This window comes from Rhipicephalus sanguineus, chromosome 10 (assembly GCF_013339695.2).
Source record: "Rhipicephalus sanguineus isolate Rsan-2018 chromosome 10, BIME_Rsan_1.4, whole genome shotgun sequence".
In the NCBI taxonomy this organism is placed as follows: domain Eukaryota; kingdom Metazoa; phylum Arthropoda; class Arachnida; order Ixodida; family Ixodidae; genus Rhipicephalus; species Rhipicephalus sanguineus.
The window spans coordinates 137,669,005-137,693,956 of record NC_051185.1 but is presented as its reverse complement, the minus strand read 5'-3'; the positions used below and the strand labels follow the sequence as shown (position 1 = coordinate 137,693,956).

At 47.6% G+C, this 24,952-nt stretch overlaps 1 protein-coding gene across 1 annotated transcript in view; it reads left to right on the top strand.

Annotated features, from left to right (window-relative positions):
- Positions 1 to 24,952, top strand: part of LOC119372487 (glucose dehydrogenase [FAD, quinone]) — a 551,903-nt gene that overhangs the window by 40,480 nt on the left and 486,471 nt on the right. Inside the window, exon 2 of the mRNA XM_037642957.2 lies at positions 20,569 to 20,771. Within this exon, the coding sequence (XP_037498885.1) occupies positions 20,569 to 20,771 (203 nt within the window). The remainder of the gene's footprint in view (positions 1 to 20,568; positions 20,772 to 24,952) is intronic.

The following is a 24,952-nucleotide window of genomic DNA, read 5'->3' as shown; positions in this document are numbered from 1 at the left end:
ACCAACAGTACAATAAATGTTTGATGTTTAATATATACACGATGTTTCACACTCTTTATATTATGTACTGGGCGCATTTCACGGAAGAGTTTCACGGTTTACAGATGATTCCCTCCGTAGCTTCGCCCCACTCATCATCATTCACCCCGTGGATATGCTGTGATTTTTTGCATCACTCGTGCTGACGCCGCCGACGGTCAATTTTCGCGTTTGATAAGGCATCTAAGGCTTTCGCCTTAATACTGTTCGGCTGTCGTTCCACGAAATTCCAGTTGCCGTTGGTGTTCGGTAGAGGCGGCTTGCAGTAATTAAGCGGGATAATTGGTCTCCTAATACCTCTTCAAACTAAACTAGAATATGCAGCCGTCGCATACGACGCGAAGATTTCATAGAATATAAGAAGCGGCGGCTTACGAAGGATGCAGTAGCGTCACTCTTTGCAGACTACCCTTCACGTTTGCAACGCAAGGTAACAACTGAACCAAGCATGACAAGTATCCCTAAACGTGACCGTGTTGCGTCCGAACAATCAACGAATGCATGTAGTACCAGTATAGCAACGCTGCCTCGCGATCGCCGCCATGTGCATGCCGCGCTGACATTAGGTCCCGAAGCTGAAGAATTGGAGCCCATGGACACTACATGCGCTACCGGCGAAACAACCGACAATCATTATGTACATTGTCACTGGAAGCAGCTTAGTGACATTTCATGCTATTTAGCGCATGAACTCATGGCTTGCGTATAGTGTGCTACAGCGCATGAACTCATGGCTTACGTATAGTGTGCTACACCAGTAGACGGCAGCACGCATCGGGGAACTTTAAGTGCCCAAGCTTTCTGTATTAGCTCTTGGCAAATGCTGCTTTCGAAAATAGACTTTCAGACAGTCAATAACCGACTCTCAGTCAAGCGAACGTAACGGCGACAAAACAATTTTCCGCGCATCACTGGCATGCGCTCTCTGGAATCGGGCTGGCAGACGACGCGCGAGCGTCTCGATCAAATAGCCGCGAAAGGCACATGCATTCGAAATGGGCTGGTTGCCCAGAACGACAAGTGCGTCATGATTCCAGTCTACAAGTTTTCAATATACTTTAAACAACGCGAATACAGCCGAAAACTGAACCATATAGCAGCTTCGAATGCAGCCACGGCATTCGTTTCCGCGAGCGACGACGCGTCGGCGGGTCTACTACGGTGGCGGCGCCCGGCGGCTACAAGCCGCACTAACGTCGACGGTCGGTTCCCATTGCTCTCCGCTCCTTTGTCCAGGCACAGAGAAATAGAGGAGGCGCTGCAAGAGCTAATACTGAAAGCTTGGCCTCGGCTAAGCTCTTCAGAAGCCGGAACACCTTGTACTTAAATCAAAAATCGAACGGCAGACTACCCGGCCATGGTGAAACCGATACCAGCGTCACCTTCAAAGGAACGCCCATCCCGAAAGTTCAAGCCTACGACTGCTAGTACTACACATCCACTTAGACGGGCCTAGGAGGCCACACTCCCGCGACGACAGCGAACGCTATCACACTTTGAGTAGGACGTTACAAGCCATGGAAGAGGGCTTAAAGAAAAACACAGGCTACGCGTGATGCAAGCGCTCCTCACCAGTCGAATAACTTGGAGCACGTTCTACCTTGCGCTGAAGAATTCAGAGGCAGAGGAACAAAAGGGGCCCTGCAACACTTTTCAGCATGGTCCGAACACGCTACCGATCGGTAGTCGAGGCTCCTGAGAACATGCAGCACGCGGCCTCAAATTTACAATTATTTCTCAGCTAGAAATCGCTCCTTCTTCTCTCTACAAGTGAAGCCATATGCCCCAATTACGGCGCCATATACCAAGTCCACGGCCGTTGCCTTATTGGACCATAGTGTGTTGCATAGTTACCATGAGCCCCGCGGGATGCCATCACATGCATCAACCTGTATGTGGACATGGCGGGCGAGACCACTCATTCTCTCATTGAGGCGAAGAACGTTTAATTGTTACATGAGCCACGTCGCTGAAAACGCCATCGAAGCAGTTCAGAACGCTCATTTCAACTTTAAGGAGCTTGTTTTGCAAGCGATTGCTATCAACAATGCTCCCACGTGAATTTAACATTACCGCCTGTGACGCGGCGGTCAATCAGACCAGCAGTTCATGCAAATCAGGGTATACGGCCACACAATCCTAGGCAACATTTGAGAAGAATTCATTACATAATCCAAGTGTACTAACATATCATCTTTTATTTCCGAAACTGTTTTGTGTGTGGCAGTATTATTTCGTTTAATAATGCGGATGTATTATGTGATTCCTTATGATAGACAGACTCATCTAAAGGCTCCTGTAGCAAAAAGAGCAACTTTGTCAAATCACCTAGATAATCTGCGGAGGCAGACATAACTTGTTCGGCAAACTTCAATGTGATTAGCGAATTGAAAAACTTCCCAATTTGATTTGTAATTGTATGGGACACATGTTCTAGCCGTGGAGTGTGCGCCAAGTTGTGATGAAGTTAGAACCGTTCGCGTAAATGTTTCTTTAGCACATATTTCTGGGAGTACGAGGTGAAAAGAATCTTTTGCTTGCAACGAATATCTTCCGTTCGGTCGCAGCACCTTGAGTTCTACCTTGAAGTCGTCCTGCTTGAAGTGAACGAAGTGAATGTCCGACTTCTTCACATGTACTGATCTGCACCATGGCATACAACAGGTCTTGGGCATCACAGGTATCGCGAAATGTCCGATCACTTTAAGCACTCACTGATAGACAACGCGACGAAAAACCACACGTTTTCTACCTCGTAAGCAAGCGTACGGCTGCTCTTTTCCAGCAAAAGCGTTTGCTTGCGCTCTCGCGAGCCAACGCCCCGAGCGTTCCCTTACTAGCGGACGTGGTTTGCCGAAGTGTAGAGCCCCCGTTGTATCGTTTCGACACTCTGCATGTCACGCGTTAGCCCATTGAAAACGCACCTATTCGGCAGGCTGCACCTTTCTTTTTAAAGACGATAGTCTTTCTTGGGGAACTTAAAGGAGTACTGACACGATTTTGAAGTGCAGCAAAAGGGACGTTTTTGGTTTCCTTGGCATGTAGTGTTAACGCTGTCCCCACACCGCATCCGGGAAACACGTATAAATATTTAAGTTTGATTTTAGTTTTCATCTCCCAGCATCTGCAAGGCAGCTTCACCGCATGGAGAGCCCTATGACGTTTCAAGTCAGCTCACTTGGTTTGCGAAATCTGGGTTCTGCATGCAGCCTAAATCACAGAAATCGCTGACGGAGGCACTGGACGACAGTTCACTCATCATGAACCACGTTCGGCTGACAGCAAAGGACAGCAGGTGCATATTTCGTGGGTTGCAGTCTGCCCGTGACGTCACGGGCCGACTTGACACGTCACTATGAAGCCGCCCTCTCGAAACCGAAACCGAGACTGCTAGTTGAAAGAAGCGGTGTTAAAAATATATGCAATGCATCCCCAGGCACCACGACACTCTTTTTGGGGTTCTCGACACCCGTGCTTTCATTTAGAGCAACAACCCGAAAAATTTTAAAATTCATGTCAGTACTCCTTTAGCGCAGAAATTTTCGTCTGCCTGTCTTTCTGTTTGTCTGTCTGTCACCCGATTCAGCCAGCCGGCCAAAGCACTTTGTTCACGCCCAGCCATCTTCAACTGGTACGGCCATTCATACTTGTGAACACTGTCGAAAAAAAGCAAATATTACGCATATATGAGGCACAACATCAATACATAAGTATTAGGTGGTAAGTTCCTTTACTAGAAAATACATACATAAGTAATTCTAAAGACCCTAATGTTTCTTAGGCTGCTCTGAAAATGCGACGCAATGAGGCAGATGCGGCGGTTCAACATAGACGAGGAGGACTCATGTAGTACGGCCTGCACAAGGCTATCGTCTTTTGACGACATTTGCAGCGGAGCACGCAGATACGCGGCCAATTTTAAATGCGAATGCATTTCTTAGTCGGGCTATGTCAGGCGTCGGTCGGTGTCCGCGCGCCTCTCCGCTCTCACTCCCTCTCCCATAGCAACAGGTGCGGGCGCGTGCGCTTATCCTCGCCCCTAGCAACCGGAGCAGGTGGTGCCGGTGGAGTAGCGGAGAGTGAGTGGAGAGGAGGAGTGCGCTCTGGCGTGTGAGGCGCTCGCATCACGGGAGCTCGGCGGAGCTCCTGCGTGTGTGGAGAGAGTGTAGGAGAGGGTAGGTGCAGTGCTTCGCCGCTCCTTCTCTCGCCGTTCGATCTCTCTCCTCCCTGCGCCACCGCCTCAATGCAGTGCGTTTGAAACGCGTTTGTAGCGTTTGTGCTGCCTTGGCACAGCCTGAAGACAGCGCGTTCTAAACGCGTTTGTGCTGCATTGAAGGCGGTGGCAACATCCCTTAGCTGATTACGAACGCACGTAGGAAGCGTTCGTTGAAAGAGGCGCCCAAAAGGGAGACACTTGAGCGCGTCGATGTGTCAAGCTTTACGCCAATAAAATTACTACGCCGTGTACTCTTGGCGCAAGAAATGCATTCGCATTTGCTCACAATTCCCTTCGGGGAGGTGGGGGCATTTTTTTGTTTAGCGGCCGTGAACAGGTCAAGCGGTAAGTCACGATTATGCAGAGAGGCGGTCCACGAGGAATCACCCTGAGCAGGATAATTCCTGGACATCACTGCGACCTCAAGTAGAGAGAATCAAGAAAAAAAGCTGATCCTGCATGAAATGAAGAAACACTAAACATACTAGTCAGTTATTACAAACTACCCGGTATTCAGCCAACCAAACCAGCACCATGCACCAAAAAGTCGAACGACGCTTCGAAAGCCTTCCCATGTCCCAGACTCTCAGGTGTCAGGAGTGGTTTTTAAGTGTGGGGAACGCTAGCTGGAGCTATGCTGAGCGCTCGGCTCTGCATGACGCTCCGCGATTTTCCATCTTTTCACCAGTTTTCCTAAGATATGTGCTGAGTTTCGTGTGTGATACGAGATTCGGGAACATCTAAGGACTCTGTGGACACCACTGTTACCGGTGATCCCTTAGCCTTCTCGTAAATACGGGCGAGGACGTGCCCGCCACACGAGTACGGAGTGCTAACACTGACTACGGTAGCGTCGTCGGCTGCGGACGGGAGACGCCGGGCGCATTGCCGCGACATATGGCGAGGCTGGCTGCGGTCGAAGCTGCAACGTCGACGAGGGCGAATGCTTCGCCTAAAGAAAGCTGCACTGAAGCTACAAGCTCGCACGAACCACTAAATGAACGCGCCACGCTCTCGGACTTGGACCGGGAACAAATGAGTTTCATGAGAACGTTGAAGGGGGTGACATCAGACTACACGACACCTATTTCACCCACCTCACGCGTCGAGGGGGAGGATGATAGAGAAGGAGACTGGCAAACGGTGTTAACAATTCGCCAGAAGGAGGCTCTTGCAAGAGCTGGAAGAAAAGGCATGGCAGCAGCGAGCGGCTACGACTCGTCGAGCCAGCAGCTGGCACCCACCAAAACACCGCCGATGAAGAAAAAGTAAAGAGCCGCTAGACTACCTCCGTTTCCAAAGAACGATTTCAAAATACTCCGACCACATCAAGGGCTGTCAAAGACTTGACGCGCCGCAGGTCTCGGAAACGGTCATCATGGCCACACAAAGGAAGGTGAGAGGCGAACACTTCCTTTTACGCATGAAGCGTGGCTCAAATATCCTTATCCTATCTACCCCCAACCAAGAGGTAGCAGGCATCGTTAGAAAGATAACGACGCTCGTTATCAATGGCAAACAACACGCATTGAACGCTTACGTCACGGCTGGCGAAGGTACAAAAAAACGCGTAGTGCATGGTCTTGCACCACACACGAGTTCAGAAACGCTCCTAGCCAACCTGCGCATCAGAACTCAGGGGGTTGAGATCCTACGAGCGCGCATGCTCGGAGAAGCAAAGACATCGGTCATTACTTTCTACGGCCCAATAACACCACGCTTTGTGTACTACATGGGGGGAGAAATGCCCTGTTACGGATTCAAGCATACAGCGCAATTCTGCAGCGCATGTGTACAAACAGGCCATAGGACGGACGTGTGCCCTCAACCACATTCCTCAGTGTGCAACCGGTGCGGCACTAAGGAACCAGAGATGGATCACGAATGTAAGCCAACCTGCACCATCTGTGGGGAAGAGCATCTTGCCAGCTCGAAGGACTGCAAGAAGCGATACAAACAGGTGCGTCAGAACAAGAAAACCACTATGAAGTCACCCGGACTAGCCAAAGCTCCCATCGAGGAATCTCCACCGAAGCCGCGTTGGTACGACACGGACGACGACGCGTGGCCACCGTTAAGGCAACAGGAAGACCTACAACCGGCATCGCCACGACGACAGCGATCGAAATCACTACAACGACGAAGTGAAGATAAGTATTTAGACTCTTCAAACCACCGCCCGTCCAAGCACCAGCCTATCCCCACAAGGTTCAAGCAAAGATCTGTCACCCCAACAAGGAAGAAGGAGCCCATCAACAAGGTGAGCTGGGCGGAGAAGGTTCACACCACGGCTCCCATAACATCTGATCCAGGATACCAAGAAATTGTATATGAAAACAAGCAATTTAAACAAAGCTTATAAGAGCTTAAGCTGGAAATCGCCGTGCTCAAAGCCAACTCACAGCTACTGCCGTACAAGCGGAACCCACACATGCGACACAACAAGTACGCATGCAAGACGCGCAATCTACAGACAAAGCTCTAGAAGTCCTAGTACAACAGATGTAAATCATCCAAAACTTTCAGCAACAGTTGTATGCTGATTTACAAGGACTTAAAGTATACGTGGAAGAGATGCTTGCCCGACAAAGGCCACTGCGCAAAAGAGCGAACAGCAATCTTAGCGCACCATCAGCGAGCAAGGCTGAAAATGGCGCATTCTAGGACTCGACGGACGTCGGAAGCGTGATCAACAATGGCTCCTAAACTGTCTAGAACCGCGGAACCGCTGAGATATGGCATTGAAATTGAGGATATTTCCAAAGAAGAGCGGCGGCATTACAAAAATACATCGATTTGGCATTGAGTAAACCTGATATTATATGCCTTCAAGAAATAGAGAAGGGTGCAGCCAAGCTGAGGAATTACTACATAGTCACGAATCACCAATACCCGCGTGTTGCTACATTAGTGCACGAAGGAATAGCTGTGAATGTGCACTACGCACCTCAATGCACTACAAAGCATCAAATTATTCGACAAAAAAAGGAAGAGCGAAGATCTTTATTTGTAACATATACAGCCCTGCCAAGGAACGTCATTCTGACTTTTCGGCAATTCTTGAGTATGCGGTGCCCCACTTAGAGGGAAAAGCAAAATTCATACTCCTAAGTAACTTTAACGCTCCGCACACCAATTGGGGAGACAGACGAGATATTCCCAAAGGCAGAAACCTGGTAGAAATTTCAGAAAAATATGATCTGGAACTAGCAACTGTCCCACTAACAACCACTAGACTAGGGAACAGTGTCGGTGGGGACACCTGCCCCGACCATACGTTCACGCTAAACATAGCGGAAGGACATTGGAGGAATCTAGACGGAAATCTGGGTAGTGACCACTATGTTATTAGCCTCTCAATGAGCACAGCCCGGCTCAAACACTTCCCAAAGCAGGCAAAGATCACAAACTGGACAGAGTACAGAAAATATCTAATGTCCGCAACACCTCCCAATATAGCCGACGGCTGGGCGAAGGCGCTCAAGGACGCTCACCAAGCCACAGCAAAAAACATATCTATTACTGCGAAAACACCTGCCGTTGACCCACACCTATTGCACCTATGGGAGGTACAGCGCAGCTTAACGAAGCATTTGACAACCCAGAAGCTCAACGGAAAACTGAAGGCAAGGATACCATAGAATAACAGAGCTGAGCTCCCCGCAGGGGCGTCTGCGCAAGCAGGCGTTTGGTGTGTAGCGACACCACGGACCCGAGCTAACGGGGGGGTTTCGACCCCCTCCCACGCCTAGCCGTGCGTGGCATTGCCGTGTCCGGGGAAAAGGGGATCCTGGGGGTTGAGCCGACGCCGGGTGATTAGACTTTTAAGGCCCCCCGGCAGAGGCAACACACCCCTTTGGCCCCGGCTTCACGTAGACGGCACCCATGGGTTGACCCACCCAGGGGAAACCGGCAGTCGCCTTTTCCTGTCTCTCTCTCTCGCCTCATCTTCGTCTTTCTCTCTCACTTTTAAACTTTCCTGTCTACTTCTCCCTTCTCGTTACTTCCGATTTTTCCTGGCGGCAAGGGTTAACCGTGTGTGGCTCCCAACCTTGGGTAGACCATATTAGGTTATAGTGACGGCGTACTGCTGGCGTTGCGCAGACTTTTCACATGTTCTGCCACGTCCCCCTGTTGGGCTACGTGGTTGGTGGTAGGCGCCGTTGCCGAACAAGCTACTTTTTCCATGGGACCCTTGAACCCCTCTTCCACCGATCGTGCCCCAAAAAGGGTACGCACCGATGCATCTGAATTCTTTTGGCCCAAAAACAACGACACTTTTCCGAAATACCACGTGGTTCACTGTGAACAATCATCTGAAAAAGCTAGAGCCATTTCCCCTTTTCTTGTTGCTAAGTGCTTGAAAGACACCATAGGAACGGGTTATAAGGCCACAAGGATGGCAAGCGGGGACCTACTCCTCGAATTAAAAGACAAGGAACAGTACATTAATCTGTCCCATCTAGTCGCGTTTGGAAACATCCCCGTCTCTGTGAGCGCGCACCGGACCATGAACACTGTCAAAGGTGTAGTCTCCAATGTGGACCTGATTGGCCTCAGCGAGGAAGAACTATTAGATGGATGGAAAGATTCAAATGTCACTCATGTCCAAAGGATCAAGATAAGGCGCGACAACACCGAAATACTGACCAAGCATTTGATACTTACTTTTGCCTCCAGCACACTACCCGAGGCCATAGAAACCGGCTACGTCAAGCTTGCTGTACGACCTTTCATACCAAACCCGCAGCGATGCTTTAAATGTCAAAGATTTGGTCACGCGTCTCAAAGCTGCCGAGGGCAGCTCACCTGTGCAAAATGCGGAACGACGGGTCATTCTGTTGATGACTGCGCTGGCGATGGGAGTCACTGCGCGCACTGTGAAGGTGATCACCCTGCGTACTCCAGGGCCTGCCCGGCCTGGAAGAAACAGAAAGAAATACTCACGATCAAAGTAAAAGAAAACATAACGTTCCGCGAAGCACGACAGCGAGTTTCATCGTCATTTCCAGCAAGAACATCTTTTGCCGAAGTGGTGCGACGGGGGGCAGCACCACAACGGCCTATCGCGTTTGCCCGGACCACTCGCAGCGTGCCGAGGCAAACGCCACCCGCCCCCATGGTGGGAGCAGCGAAGGCTGCCCCGCCTACTCTGAATCTGACCACACCGGCGGCCACTACAAGCTCCGGCACCGTAGAGGCCAAGGAGAGCACATCGCCCTCCGGCTCGGTGGCGTCAAAGACTTCGTCACACCAGGCGAAGTCCCCACCTGCCAAGCCAGAGATGCCGGCGACTCCAGGGTCGTCGGGTCTCACGACCACGCCTCGCCAGGCGAGGTCGGACAAACAAGCGAGCAGCTCGCATACGCGGGCGTCCAGTGCCTCAAACGAGGCAATGGACACAACTCCGGTGCCTCTGGTACCGAAAGAGCGACGTAGCTCCCTGGAGCGCGCTAAGAAAACCAAAAAGCCGATAATGGGGCCCGACGACGGCCCTGCTACTTGAGCTCTAAATCTCGAACTAAACAACACCCACTTCCTTCTCGTACACACAGCACTACCTGACATCCAATATGGAAGCACAAATTATACAATGGAACGTGAGAGGACTGCTTAGAAATCTCGACGATGTCCAAGAACTCTTACACAAACATACACCAAAGGTGCTGTGTGTACAAGAAACACACTTAAAATCCAAACACACGAACTTTCTACGCAGCTACATTATTTTCCGGAAGGACCGGGATGATGCCATCGCGCCATCCGGGGGTGTAGCCGTTATAGTTAATCAAGGAGTAGCATGCACACATTTACCACTTCGAACTTCCCTTGAGGCAGTGGCTGTTCGAGCGGTTCTTTTGAACAAACTCGTCACCATTTGCTCTCTGTATATACATCCACATTACCAACTGCAAAAACATGAATTTCAGTCTTTAATAGATGAGCTCCCTGAACCTTACCTTGTACTTGGGGACTTTAATGCGCATAGCTGTCTATGGGGTGACTCCCGCTGCGATGCGCGAGGTCGTCTAATTGAACACTTCCTTTTCTCTTCCGGCACGAGTCTCTTGAATAAAAAAGAGCCAACATACTATTAATAAAAGTAGCTAAAGTGGTTGCTTGGGCGAGTTGGTACGACATACTTCACATAAAAACAGCGCCGCCGTCTGTGTCCTTCTTTCTCTTGTCCGCCGTTTTTTAGCGCTGTTTTCACTGATTTCAACAAATTCACTGATTGCCGTACGAGTGTGGTGTATAAGGTCCCTTTCAGCTGCGGTCGCTTCTACGTAGGACAAACGGGCCGATGCATTAACCAGACATTGTTGGAACATAAGAGATCGCTAACGGGAGGCTCACCTTCTAATCTATCTTTACATTTCGAGATTGCAAGTGCACGCCAAAATTCGATGAATGCGCAGTGTTGTACCGTCATAGAAATGAAGAAACGCGCCTGATGATTGAAGCTTGACATATCGAGAATAGTGGTAGCGCATGCGTGAGCAAACCGTCGATTAACTTTCATAAAGATGAAATCAAATGCCTTAACAGTTATCTTCCACGTAGACCGCCACGCGTGCCGGATTGATAGGTTCGCCTGTTGCATGGGCATGCGCAGATAAGTTTTCGTGCCTTCTTTCCTTTTCAGCCGTTGTGCGTCTCTTCAGTTGTTAGTCGGCGTTTGTGGTGTCCTGACTTCTTTCTTGTGTCATTGTTTGCACGCCCTGTCTTTTTAGAATGAAAGCGAATAGCAAGGCTAATTGGAAGAATCACAAAGAAATGGTGAGGCCTGCACGAAAGCGAAGCAATACGACTTGTTCTAGCTTTTATTATCAGCAGAATAACATACGCTCTACCCTATCAAAACTTAAGTTGTTCAGAAATCAAGATGGTGGATCAAATCATGCGGGGCGCCTACAAAGCGGCACTGGGATTGCCGGTGAACACCGCGAATGAAAGACTCCACGACACAGGAATTTACAACACATTTGAAGAGCTGAAGACAGCGGTTATGATAACTCAGAGGGAACGACTATGTCTAACACAAGCCGGACAACAACAATTATTTGAACTAAGATACCCGGTCACACCGCAATACTGCAGTGACAAAATTCATCAAATTCCAAGCCAGATCAGGAAGCAAATACAAGCGACACCAATACCAAAAAAGATGAATGCCAATTACCACAAAGGTAGAAGGCAAGCCTGAGCCAAGCAACTCATCAATAGCTTCGGAAACAATCAAGCAGTGCTGTACACGGACGCCGCTCGGACCGTCAGAAGACACGCCATAGTAGCCGTTCGCAACACACAACGTAATAACAGTGATATAACGGCCTCAGTACACATAAAATCCACAGCCACTGCCGAAGGAGGATACAACTTTATTGACGCCATGAAATGGGTCAGGTGAGGGGGGGGGGGATGGGGCAGGGAAAAGGTAGCCGATGGGCCCTCGGGCCGCTTTAGGTGGCCGAAAGTCCTTGCGCTTCGGCGACCCCCATGGCCCAGCACACTATCCGGAGTTGGTCGTCCGGTCGTGAGCTGCGCAAAGCAGCCTCCCATCGCTCCTGTCTCTCAGCCCCCTCAAAGGGGGGATTTGGCTTGTTTGGACAATGGCGATACGTGTGATTAAAGTCGGCTCGCGGACTCGAGCAGAGACGACAATGGGGTAAGGCGTCACCCTGATGCATTTGGGAATTGATGAAGTGGGATATTAAAGTGCCCGTTTGGAGTCGGCGCCAAACGATTTGCTCAGCCTGGGACAGCGATTTATGGGCTGGTGGGTAGATCATGAGGGAATTGCGGTAATGTAAAGTAATTTCATAATAGGTGAGTAGGAATTCCCGCGCGCTGCGAAAGGAAGGCAGACCGTCCACTGCCCGGTTGACGAGAGCTCGGGCTTGCTCATGGGCGGCTGTATTCCCGGGATGTCCACAATGCGCTGGAACCCACAAAATAGTGATGATTCGTTTAGGAGGAGGAACGAATTGTAGGATACGGTAGGCAGGTGCATGAATTCGACGCATAGCAAAGTTACGAATGGCCGTTTTTGAGTCGGAGAATATATACTCCGCCTGGGTGTGAGCAATAGCTAAAGCGATCGCAGCTTCTTCCGCCTCGATTGGTTGAGCGACTCGGTCGAAAGTGGCGCAACAGAGTAGCTTGTGGGCATTATCTGAGACCGCCACTGCGAAGGAAGGACGATGGGAGTATTCTGCGGCATCCACATAGGCGACCGGGGTCGAAGATGCGTAGCGCTTATGAAGCGACCTAGCCCTGGCCATTCTCCGGTCGTGATTATGGGTTAGATGGGTATTTTGGGGTAATGGTGGGATGAAGAGACTGTCGCTAACGCACTCGGGGGGTGAATTCGTCGGGGTGGTGCATCCTATGAGGTTGATTTTGAGGCGCTGAAGGAGCAGCCTTCCTGTTTCGGAGTGGGAAAGACGAGTATAATGGCTAATGAGGTGTGCTTCGACTAATTCATCAATCGTGTTATGCACACCCAACTGGAGCAGTTTGCTCGTGGCGGTACTCGAAGCCTCGGCAATCGCAATGGCAATCAAACATTGCGACAGCGCTGGGCAGTCGGCACTGGTTATCTCCGACTCCCAAGCAGCGTGCAGACTGTACGTACAAGGTGGATTGCTACGAATTGCGCTAAGAATATTAAGCGACTCACTCCAAGAAGACCATGCGATCATATGGTGTCCAGGTCATGGGGGCATCCCAGGCAACGAGAGGGCGCACTCCTTAGCTCGAGAACTTACAAACCAAGCTGGGAGCCACAGCCCGTGCCAAGATAGTCTGCTTACGGCCCAAGACATCCTTGAACACCAACGTCGCACGAGAGAAGGTCTCGCCCCGCCGCATCGGCAGCTGGGAGTAGCAGAAGCTCGCGCATATAGAACAATCCAAACGCGCACCTATCCCCACTTGGAAAGGGCCCATCATATAAACCCCACATTGAATTGTGTTTATTCACAACAACAAGGTTGCGAGGATGACCAGGCAAAAAAGCTGCATTGCGCAGCTTGAGGGGAACCTGGCCACCTCATACACTGGGCGGCTTCACAGCGGTCAAACACACGATATACATAATGGATGGACTAACTAAAACAGAGAAACAGTAAACATACACGGTCGGAATAAATAAACAAGGTTATTGTGGAAACATATGAAAACAAGGGGAAGAAATTAGGCGAAGTGCTAAAGGCATAGAAAAAGACAAACAAATGAACCCATGGCAGCACAAGCAATCACATAAATACATCGCGTAGCCTTTTTAACGACAGAGTTGATACACTGAGACCATTCTCTTTGTATAATTGATTTAGAACAGTAGGTAAACAAAACTGCAGCATTTGGTCACCGTATTTAGTTCTGTTTTTGTTAACGATCCAAGGTTCTAAATGATGAAATTTATAAAAAGAATTATGTTGCTGTAAGGATGCCAATTTTGTTAAAGCATTACATGGCTGCGCTTGTCCATGGTGTGGTGCACGGCCACCACTGCCACATGTGACGTGGGAATGCGCAGCAAGACCACAGGAGGCAAACTCGCCTATGTTGCGTATTCTATGTTGAGATCTTCCTCGCTCGGCCAGGGCTGGAGGTCGAGAGACGCCTCTTGGACCAGGTGGAGCGTTTAGCTAGGATCACTGGAGTCCTGAAATAGGGACCCACCTACTCGCTCTTTCTCATTCTGCTCCTTCCCCTGAACAATCAATGAAGTTTTTCCACCACCAAGTGCGGAGCACGTCAGGGGCCCGGCTGGTTGTCCATCCATTAGTGATGCAGAACTATCGATGGTACTATCGACAGCTGTGTCACTATCGAACTATCGATGGTAAAAAATACTATCGATGGTGCTATCGATAGTGCTATGGACAGTAAATTCGATAGTACTATTGATCCTATAAAATCAACAACAACTTATTGCAGCAAAAGCTTGGTTCTCCGCGCACGTGGTACATAGTGGAGCCGGAGGAGCAGGCTGAAGGGCAAGAAAGTTCACATGCGTGCGTTCTTTATGTGAGCGCTTTGCTGACATATGATCAGAGAGTTAAACTATTCTGCTGTAGCGGAAAGGAAGCCGTTACATATGGTGGAATTGCGCGGCTTCAAATTTATACTGCAATTGATGATTTCAAAACAAAGAAAATCAAGAATTAAGCTTGGTAATTGTAAGGTGAAACTGGTTGCTTTGGAATATGAATTTATTGATGGAGATATTCTGCCATTTTTACTGCGGAAATAATACATTTCTCTCGCCAAAAATTGCTCATAAATTAAGCGAAGCTGATTATGATGCTGTTGCTGGCCGGCAATACGGCCGGCCAACAGCATCAATAATAACGCCACTATCAATAGTATTGTCACGTGGTTGCGATGGTGAAGAATGCTACAGCAAACTGGGAACTACGGAGCTCTTTATTTGGGCGACTTGTGCCCAGAATATCGAAACTCGAAATACAATCGATACACGCTGCGCACTGATAGCGGTGAGAACAGGCCGTCGAGTAATGTGATCATCGGTGGAATGCGTCGCCTTCTATAATCAGTCATCGAACCATCCAGCGTTATCGCTTCTGCTCGCGTAAGCTCTCGAATAAATTTGACTATTGGCGTTCCGCGCGTAATTTTAACAGAATAATTTCAAACAAATGCGAAGCTTCTCAGTCTTTGTGGGTGAAAGCCGAATACATCAAAACAACGCAATAAACACGTGTGGGAGTAATATCACTAGTAATATTACCGATGGTACTACCGATTGCACTATCGATAGTTTGTCGATAATAGTACTATTGATACTTCCTGTACACTACACATAGTTTCAAAAGAACTATCGATGCTATTGATAGTCAATTTACCTATAGTTCTGCATCACTATCATCCATACGTCTCATGTGGCGTGATCAAGCTCGTAGTAAAGCGCTCCATGCAGTCCATAATGCTAGCAATGCTCAAAACCGGGTTATAATGAACGAATGTCTAAAATAATATAATTACAAGAAATAACCAAGAAGTAATCGTAATAGTTAACTTAAAATCGCTAAGAACGTTTCGGAAACCTGCAGCTGACTCCGGCGACGAGCAAGAGAGAGCGCCTCGCCGAGGGAGCGAATGCCCCTCCTCTAGCGCTTTGCGGGCGCTGCGTTGCTACATCTGATGAGTGCGACAACCTGACGGAACTCGCAGCAGACGACACGCACCTCTACTGCCGTAACAAGAAGCAAGTCGATAAAGCTCAGCAAAAGGTAGCGCACATGTCGCACACAAGATTCCTCTCGTGTCGGGGCAACTAGAGGTGTGCACGGGCTCCGGGTAGCCCGAAAGCCCGAGCCCGACTCGGCCCGCGGGCCGGGCTCGGGCGCGCCGACGTATTTTCACCTCGGGCCCGGGCCGGGCTCGGGATACTTGGAGTTTTATCGGGCCGGGCTCGGGCCCGGCGCAAAGCCCGACTCAAGCCCGAAATATAGAGAATGAGCGGGAATTATTTTCCAGCACGCACACAGCGCCTTTTCCGCGACCGCCCTTTACCGCTTTTCCTTTCCATTCGATATACTTTAAACAAAAGTGTAGCAGGTAAAGCACTGCCTCTGTTGCACTCCGACAAACAGAGAAGTAACATCACCTGAGCTAGCGACGGCGCCACGCGACTGTTAACGTTAGGTTTAAGGCCAAATCCCATATGAGTGAAAATGCACGCGACAGCGACGAGCGACCGATCGCCTTCGTGCAAGCTCACGCTTGCATGGGTATACCCTATACACGTGACGGCTTTGGCGAGCGAACTCCATTGTTGCTGGCATGAGGCCGTCTACTTGTAATTAGTAATCTGTGTAATAGAGACTGTTCGTCGTGCGTCGTTTGATCATATTTGATATGCTCAATGAAATGCCAAATTACCGGAAAACGATGTTTCCTTTTCGCAGCGAACCTTCAAAAAGCCGGGCCGGGCCCGAGATTGTGTTTTCGTGCATCGGGCCGGGCCGGGCGGGCTCGCAGCCCTTTGCCGTCGGGCTCGGGCGGGCCTTCGACAAAGTAAGCGGGCCCGGGCCGGGCTCGGGCTTGGAAATACGGCCCGTGCACAGCTCTAGGGGCAACCCTACATGCGTACGTCAAACATTAGAGAGTTTTAGCACTGGGGACCCCAAGCCACCTGCTTACGCACGCTCTTGCGTTCCTTTGTACTCCCAGCCGCATCCACCGAGAATACAAAAGAGCGCAAGGGCCCGCGCGCCCACAAGCCCGCGGGAACCCAGCACTAAAACTCTCTATTAGCTTTTGTAAACGGAGCAGGGGGAACTCAACGAAGAGGAATCGCTGGGTGCCTGTGCTACGCACTTCCTCAGGTTTCACAGTAGTAGAGTTCACATACGTTTTTCACCAAGCTTTATTCTGCAGCTCTCTTATACAGTACATGTACTTTCGCGTTCCGTTAATCGGATAAAATAAAATAAGCGGCTGGAATGTTACCTAATTATTGTTAAGATGCCTGGAAAAAGAAAATCCGTGTGCGAGCATCACATTGCATAAGGCAGAAGGTATTTTTCACTTGCAGATGTTTCGTTAGAGCACATAAAGACTGCTCACTGTGAGCGTGTCAACTAGTGATAATTTGCATTTAGTGCATTACTAAAAGTTTCTCGAAAAATGTATGCAGCTTAATGGAAACCAGTTTAAGTTGTTGTAAAACAGTAATCACCAGCTATTGCTACTTCTCGTTTAGCAACTTTCGGGCATACAGGTGGGCGAGGATGGCGAAGGGTAAGGTGGACAGACCAAAATAAGAAATTTAGAGGCATAAAATGGAATGCACTCGAGCAGGATATGGTGAGATGGAGATAAACATAGTTTGTTTGGCATGTGGTCCTTGCAGGGAAGACAAAATGCCGGGACCAGTGCAAAAAGCTGCTTTCTAGTAGCTTCGCGAGGGCCGAGGCCCTGGTTACTTTCGTGAACGGAAAACATCTACATAACCTGAGTCATAAGTAAGTGTTACACATTAAAATGGCGTAGTGACATTACACATTGAAATCAGTTACAAATTTTCAAACACAAAATGAATATCACATTCACATTAGAATGTATTTTCCATGTGCATAACAAATAACGTATAAAGCAAAAATTCATAGAACATGTATCAAGGAGTACGCGATTTATGCAATAAAAAAATCAATAGTTCAAATAGCACCCATTGGTATCCTTGTCATTATTGGGACACAACGTGCGTGTATCTCATTGATTGTTTGGCCGAGTTATATAAAAAATTGGGTTTATAGCGTGCGTATATGTGGAGTTTTTTTTTTCTAAAAGAGCCAAGTGCACTTAAACTGAAGCTGAGGAAAACGCAGTTTTTTGCTAATGACATTGGGGTCAGGCCTGGCTCAACAATTGTTTTCCAGTGTGCTTATGTCACCAAAATACCTGTAATCTATGATTAGAGGTATTTTGAATGTATATAGCCCACTATAGAATGTATATAGCCCACTATCGTCGATATTCAGGAGTAAAATTTAGATTTTGCTCACAGATTGGAACACTTCATTTGGGCCTGAATTAGTTCCAAAAAGTAGTCCAAATCGCAGTGAATGAACGATATAGGAACACTTAGCAACAAAATTAACACCATCCTCGTGCTTCGTCGGTGCCGTCCTCTGCTTCATGGGCGCAATGGCGATGACTGACGATGGTGATGACGCCTCTCGACGCGCGCAACCGCAGTATTGACACTGCCCGCGTTGTTGGCCTGTTCTCTTTTATTTTATAGCGAAGGCCATCGTCCTTCACGTAGAACTCCCGATGCATACAGTTGCGGTGGGTTCGTTAAAAGGAAGATGCAATGCAAATGTGCTTGTATAAATACATAAATTAGTTGCTAATGGGGGTAAAACGGGAGCGGGTTGCATTCGTTCTGGCCGCTCGCGGGACCCTAACATGTCTTCACGGAACCCAGTTTGAGAACCCATGTATTTAACCATTGCTCACTCCACGATAATGGAACTGCCCTGGTTTGCCCATTTTTATTATTGCAAACAAGCTCACAGGGCTGCTCTAAACTAGTTTAAGAAACGTGCTGTCGTTGCGTCTTACGCTATTCATGTAGTTGATCGAATGATTGAAACTAATAAGACTGATAAAATGGGAGAACGTTAAGCGCTGAAAATAAAGGTCATGCATGAGCATCATGAGCAATCTCGGGACGTAAAACCTTTTTTTCGAAGACAGATAGCCTATCTATATATTTCTCAGCAGCCGTTCCCCATGCGAGGCTGTAGTAGTTCGCGTGAGAAGCGAATATAGAATTATAAAGCGCAGAGGCGTAGCCAGAAATATTTTGGGGGGGGGAAGGGGGGGCGAGGGAGCTTTAACGATACTTTATGTATGCTCGTGCGTGCGTTTTATGTGTGTGTGTGTGTGTGTGTGTGTAATACCCCCAACCCGCCCCCCCCCCCCCTTGGCTGCGCCCCTGATAAACCAGTAGCTTGATTTTCTCAGGAAGAGTGTACCGGAATTTAGAGTATGCCACACGTCCTAGCCATTTTTGCTGGTACGCGCTCAAGATGCTTGTCCCATTTTAAGAGTTGCTTAAAGGTTACTCCCAAACTTTTACATCACCTGCAATAAAGATTTTTTTTTTCATTTCCGAGAAAGATTTCCAAAGGGCGATTAACATGCTTTTGTACAGGTGTAAACAGTACGGCTATTGTTTATGTGTGCTTATCTCGAACAAACTTGCTTTTGAACATATAAATACATATACTGCGTAATGCGGTATTCGCTAGTCGTGAAAGCGTTTCTAGGTTGTACGGCGGGAAGAAAAGGACGGTAAAATCAGCGTAAATATGTGAATTGGGTCTCATCGCTAACATGTATCAAGTTGTCGTTGTACAGGTTAAGAAGTACGGGACCTAATATACTCTCTTGTAAAACTTGATTGCTCATTTCCGACCCTGACCCATTGTTTTGTATTGTTTAATTACGATTTAAGAAGCTCAAGAGGCACACCGCGAAAGCCGTAATGCTCCAACTTCATGAGCAACGTGGTATGATTAATTCTATCGAACGCTTTAGAGAATTCATCGTAGAGCAAGTAGCGCGAAAATTACGGGGACACAAGGAAGTAACATAAACACGAGACGAGCGCTAACTTCAAACTGAAATGTATTCTCAGAATCCACGCCTATTTACAAACCAGCAGAGATCAAAACAGCACATCGTCACCTAAGAACGTACATCGTAATTTTTCATGCGGACGTAAATACATTGGCCAGACGGGCAGGTGTTTGAACATTAGGCTCAGAGAGCATTTCAGCTCTCTCAAAGGTTCACCATACTCGCATCTCGCGATGCATTGTCGGCAGTGCGGCTGCCAGCCGCTTTTAACTGACACAACAATGGTGTACCGAAACCGTAATAAGGTGTCCAGAGAGATCGTGGAAGCGTTTTTGATTCAAAAGAACGATCTCGATTGTGTCAGCCAGCCTTCCTTGAGCCTACACCCTTGCGAGTTAGCGTTCCTTACAACTAACGTGGCACCTACGCTTTCCGCGCGATAAAAGGTCTCTAGTTTGAGCACGTGTACTTGAATCGCTCGCGTTCAATTTTTAGCTTATCTTGGCTGCGTTATATAGTTTTTGCTTGTATCATTTTTGGTGTAAGAGCAGATCAAGATGTCATACTATTCATTGTGGATTACGATGTACGTTCTTAGGTGACGATGTGCTGTTTTGATCTCTGCTGGTTTGTAAATAGGCGTGGATTCTGAGAATACATTTCAGTTTGAAGTTAGCGCTCGTCTCGTGTTTATGTTACTTCCTTGTGTCCCCGTAATTTTCGCGCTACTTGCTCTACGATGAATTCTTACAAACTCGCCCAGATTTCCGTTCTCGTAAGCTTTAGAGAAGTCTACGAAAACATCGAGTGTTAGTTTCTTTTCTTCAAAGCCTGTCAATATAAGCTTTTCCGCTAAGAGACATGTCTGTTGACATGCTTTGACGAAATCTGAATTGATGAGATAACAGGGAATGCTTCTCAGAGAATCGCACAACCCTTTCACAGATTATTTTCTCGAGTCCTTTTGAAATAATTGGAAGCACTGACACGGGTGGACAATTTGAGAGGCTGTTAATGTCACTAGACTCAAACAAAACAGTAACTTTGCTGGGAAAGATTGCTGGGAAAGGCGTTTATCCTGCAGGGGCAATAAGATAGCCTGACGATGATGATTGTAACATATTCTTCATTCGATTCCATATGTGAAGATTGATACGCCTGCTTTTCACGCGTATTCGCCCCCAATGCAGTGGGTGCTGGATCTGCTGGCTGTGTGCTCGCCAATCGTCTAAGCGCTGACCCCCTCGTGAGCGTGCTTCTCCTGGAGGCAGGTGGTTGGGAAGGCGAGTTGGCTGACATTCCCCTGATAGCAGCAACGGTGCAAGGAACATCTCTGGACTGGAAGTACACGACACGTCCACAGGAGGCCGCTTGCTTCGGTCTCCATGAAAGGGTGAGCGCTCACGTATCCGGCAACGAGTGTTCACGCCACAGAGCTTACATTCATGCTTACGTTCCTCCAGAACCAAGGTTATTAGGACGGGAATGGTTGGTGGATAGACAGGGCGTTTCCTTTACAAGATACAGATTTTTTATAGAAATCCTATGACAGTAAACCTCTCTTCGTTTTCTCACGTGAAGTCTACGTAGAGGCTCAAGTACTTTGCCCCAGATTAGACGACACTGTTGTCAACAATTAACAAATACTCTTTAACGCTCTAATTATTCGTTTGAGGACAGTGTTTTATATTATAAGGTTGCATTGCATCATAATTTAGGGCGCATCTATTTTTTAGATATCACAAAAGTTGCGTATATTTTGAGATATTAATCATCGAATTTTAAGGACGATATCCAAACGAAACGTGACAACTCTTTTACCTCAGACTGGAACTACCCGTGACAAGGAAGTGGCGAAATTTGAATGAAGGCACGTCGTGGCCCTATTCTTTCGTGAACAGCTGAAAGTGTTCTCTTGCACCAGCGGATCACCTTACCTTTGCATGTCATGATTGGTGCTTACCTGTTTCCTTCGAGCTGCGCACAAAAAAATGCAATATCAACCTTTTCTTTCTCTGCGAAGCATAAAACTCAGCGGCAGCCACTGCTGTGCACCTTCTTGAAGAGAGGCGGAGTAGTGCTTCATGCCTGTTTGTAGCTTAAGAAAGAAATGAATAACCGTCACACATGGCACCTAAAGAATAAGTTGTCTACTTATGTATTCCAGAATGCTCGCTGACTAGATTCTGGTTTAACGCGCCAAGATTGAAATTTCGTCACTTTCTTGTCACGTGTAGTTCCGGTCTTACTTAAAAGGACCGACAACCAATTTGAATGTTACCTATTTTCTTCAGCGCAGCGGAAAGAACAGATGGTCAAAAATACGGCGCCTCTCATAATCATATCGTGGTTTTTGCGACGTAAATTCTCACAAATAAATATTAGGAAGAAAGAAGGATCTGATCTGCAGACAAACACGCATAAAATATTCCATGATACATTTCACATCACAAAAATAGCGAAAGCGAAAATCAAAGGCAGATACAGGGCCAACCACGTGCAGTAAAGAATGTTTGCGAAGTAAAATGCAGGATTCATGCACACGTGAACCAAAATATTTTAAGCATGTAGCTGATATCAGTGTGTCCATTTATTACGCAAGGTTGACACCAGCAGAAGTTATCCTTGCATGTCCATTCGAAATACCGGCCGGACACTTCCGCTGCAAGTGCATAATGCCGCTTGTCACGTTTGATTTTTACTGTCCAAAGAAACCTCGTATCTTCGAAAACGATACAGCTTCCAGAGTTCCTGGAATGATTGGTACACTGCGGCACGCAACACCCGGCCATGGTGACGGTAACGAGCGCATAAAACTGGAGGGAAACGAGCACCAACCTAACAGCACGCACGCCACGCACAAGTGACCGAGCGGGGGATTAAAAGTGGAGGCCACGCTGCTGCCAAGGCCGAGCAGGCGGCACCTGCACTTTCAAAAGCTGACACCACTCTAAGCGGGGGCGCGCGCATCGAGGCACGCTATATTCGCGGACAACTTTTCTTGGCAATGAAGCGAAGGCTACAGAGCCACAATGCACGTATCCTACCATTAATGAATGTATTCCCACAATTGCGTCCGTATTTTCTGCGTGAGATATATATATATATATATAAAATACTCCTACATTTTCTACATGTAGCCTTTTGAGATGAAACGCAGCGCACACAAGCAAGATATCTGTATTTCTTTTACATTATACGTTGTCACTTTGCGTTTTTGCGTGCGTGAAAAAGTCGCGCATTTTACCCGTACGTTAGACGCTAAGCAGCGTTTGCGTCTAAATGCAACGCTAGCCATCACTTTCCACGGCGTTACGCGACGTGCGCCAAGCCGGACTACTTCGCGTAGCAATACATGTGCAGACACTCCGTCCCCGTAGCTTTCCCTTCATTGCCAAGTAAAGTTGTCCGCAAGTATAATCCTGAGGAATGCAAGACACCGCTCCACGGATAAAAACACAACTGCACAAAAAATAACTCCACTAACTACCTACGTTAGGCGCCACTTAAACGGTACTCTCCCCATGCTAGCCACCATATCTCCCCCAAGAACGCAAAGCAGGCGCGAACGCTATCCTGACGAGCTCAGTGCTCGCATACGCGCAGCATTTGTTCGCTGTGCTCGGCAGTATCTTCTGGTCGTCTCTTGCTCTCCCTTTCCCTGGCGTATTCTGGATCTGCTCATCGTTCCCGTTCTCGTACAGTGACAAGCCTAGCTTTACGATGTGTTGCTTCTTCTTCAGGAGTACGTACTTTCTTTGAGCACCCCATGGGGTGCGTTCCAATACTCAGCGTTGACAGCTTTTTATTTATTTGTTTATTTATTCATCACAGTACCCTCAGCGCCATAGGGCATTACAGAGGGGGGTTACCCAGTACATGATTGGTAATGTCATGTTTACAGGTATCAAGTACAATAAGGTATCAAGTACAACAAAGAACAGGCATTGGACACAAACTCAATATTCTTGATGACAACAAATACACATAGCATCATAACATGGAGTAGAAGGCAGCGTTAAAGTTCATTGTGGCAACATCATTGTAAAAAGACAGGGCGTGCAAACAAGGACACAAGAAAGAAGTCAGGACACCACAAACGCCGACTAACAACTCAGTTGTTAGTCGGCGTTTGTGGTGTCCTGACTTCTTTCTTGTGTCCTTGTTTGCACGCCCTCCCCGCCACGGTGGTCTAGTGGTTATGGCGCTCGACTGCTGACCCGAAGGTCGCGGGATCGAATCCCGGCCGCGGCGGCTGCATTTTCGATGGAGGCGAAAATGTCTGAGGCCCGTGTACTTAGATTTAGGTGCACGTTAAAGAACCCCAGGTGGTCGAAATTTCCGGAGCCCTCCACTACGGCGTCTCTCATAATCATATTGTGGTTTTGGGACGTTAAACCCCAGATATTATTATTATTATTGTTTGCACGCCCTGTCTTTTTAGAAAGAATACTTACCAACTAGCTCAGCTCTGTTATTCTAAGCAACATCATTGGTTAGGCGATTCCATTCCGAGATCGTTCGTGGAAAGAATGTATTCCTGAAAGACTGGGTACTGCACTTGTATTCCCTAACCTTGTTAGTATGGTCGATTCGTGATGAGATGTAGTGCGGTGGCAATATGTACTTATCCTTATCTATACATGTTCTTGTACGAAATATGTTATGAAACATTTTTATTCTTAGCTTTTTCCTCCGTATTTCCAGCGTTTCCCACCCTAAACTCTCCTTTGCAAGTGGTATGTTAAATTGCCACATATAATTATTGAGGACAAACCTTACCGCTAAGTTCTGTACCTTTTCTAGTAACTTAATGTCCTTTTTTAACCACGGGTCCCACACTGTGCAAGCATAATGGAGTATAGGCCGGACATTCATTACATGCAGTAGTTGTTTTGTTTCTATCGGGAAGTGTTTTGCGTTTCTTATACTTTACTTTACAATACTTACAATACTTTACAAGCTTTAGCTGTTACGTACGTATCGAATATGGCAATCCCAAGATAAAGTTTCAGTTAAGAATACTCCTAAATACTTAAATTCCCTCACTGTAGAAATGTGGTAGCCGTTTAGGTAATAATCAAACTCGTGAGTTATCTGCTTCCGTGTAAATGATATTCTTACAGTATTCTCAAAATTTATACGCATTTTCCAAATGTCGCACCATTTAAATACTTTGTCTAAGTCGTTTTGCAACAAAACACAATCGCTTGGATCACGGATCATTCTGTATAACACGCAGTCATCTGCGAATAATCGCACTGTAGACATCAGGGCATGATTAATATCATTTAAAAAAATTAAAAACAATAAAGGGCCCAAAGCAGAACCTTGCACAACTCCAGATGTCACTACAATCTCGTGAGAGCTTGCGTTGTTAATAGTAACCCTTTGACTACGTGCAGTTAGGTATTCTCTAATCCAAGCGATAACTGATGTGTTTATATTATACCATTCAAGTTTTTCAATCAACCGGGAGTGGGAAACGAGATCACAAGCTTTCCTAAGATCTATGAAAACCGCATCTACTACTAATCCGTCATCTAGTGCTCTTCATAGTTCGTGTACTAGTTC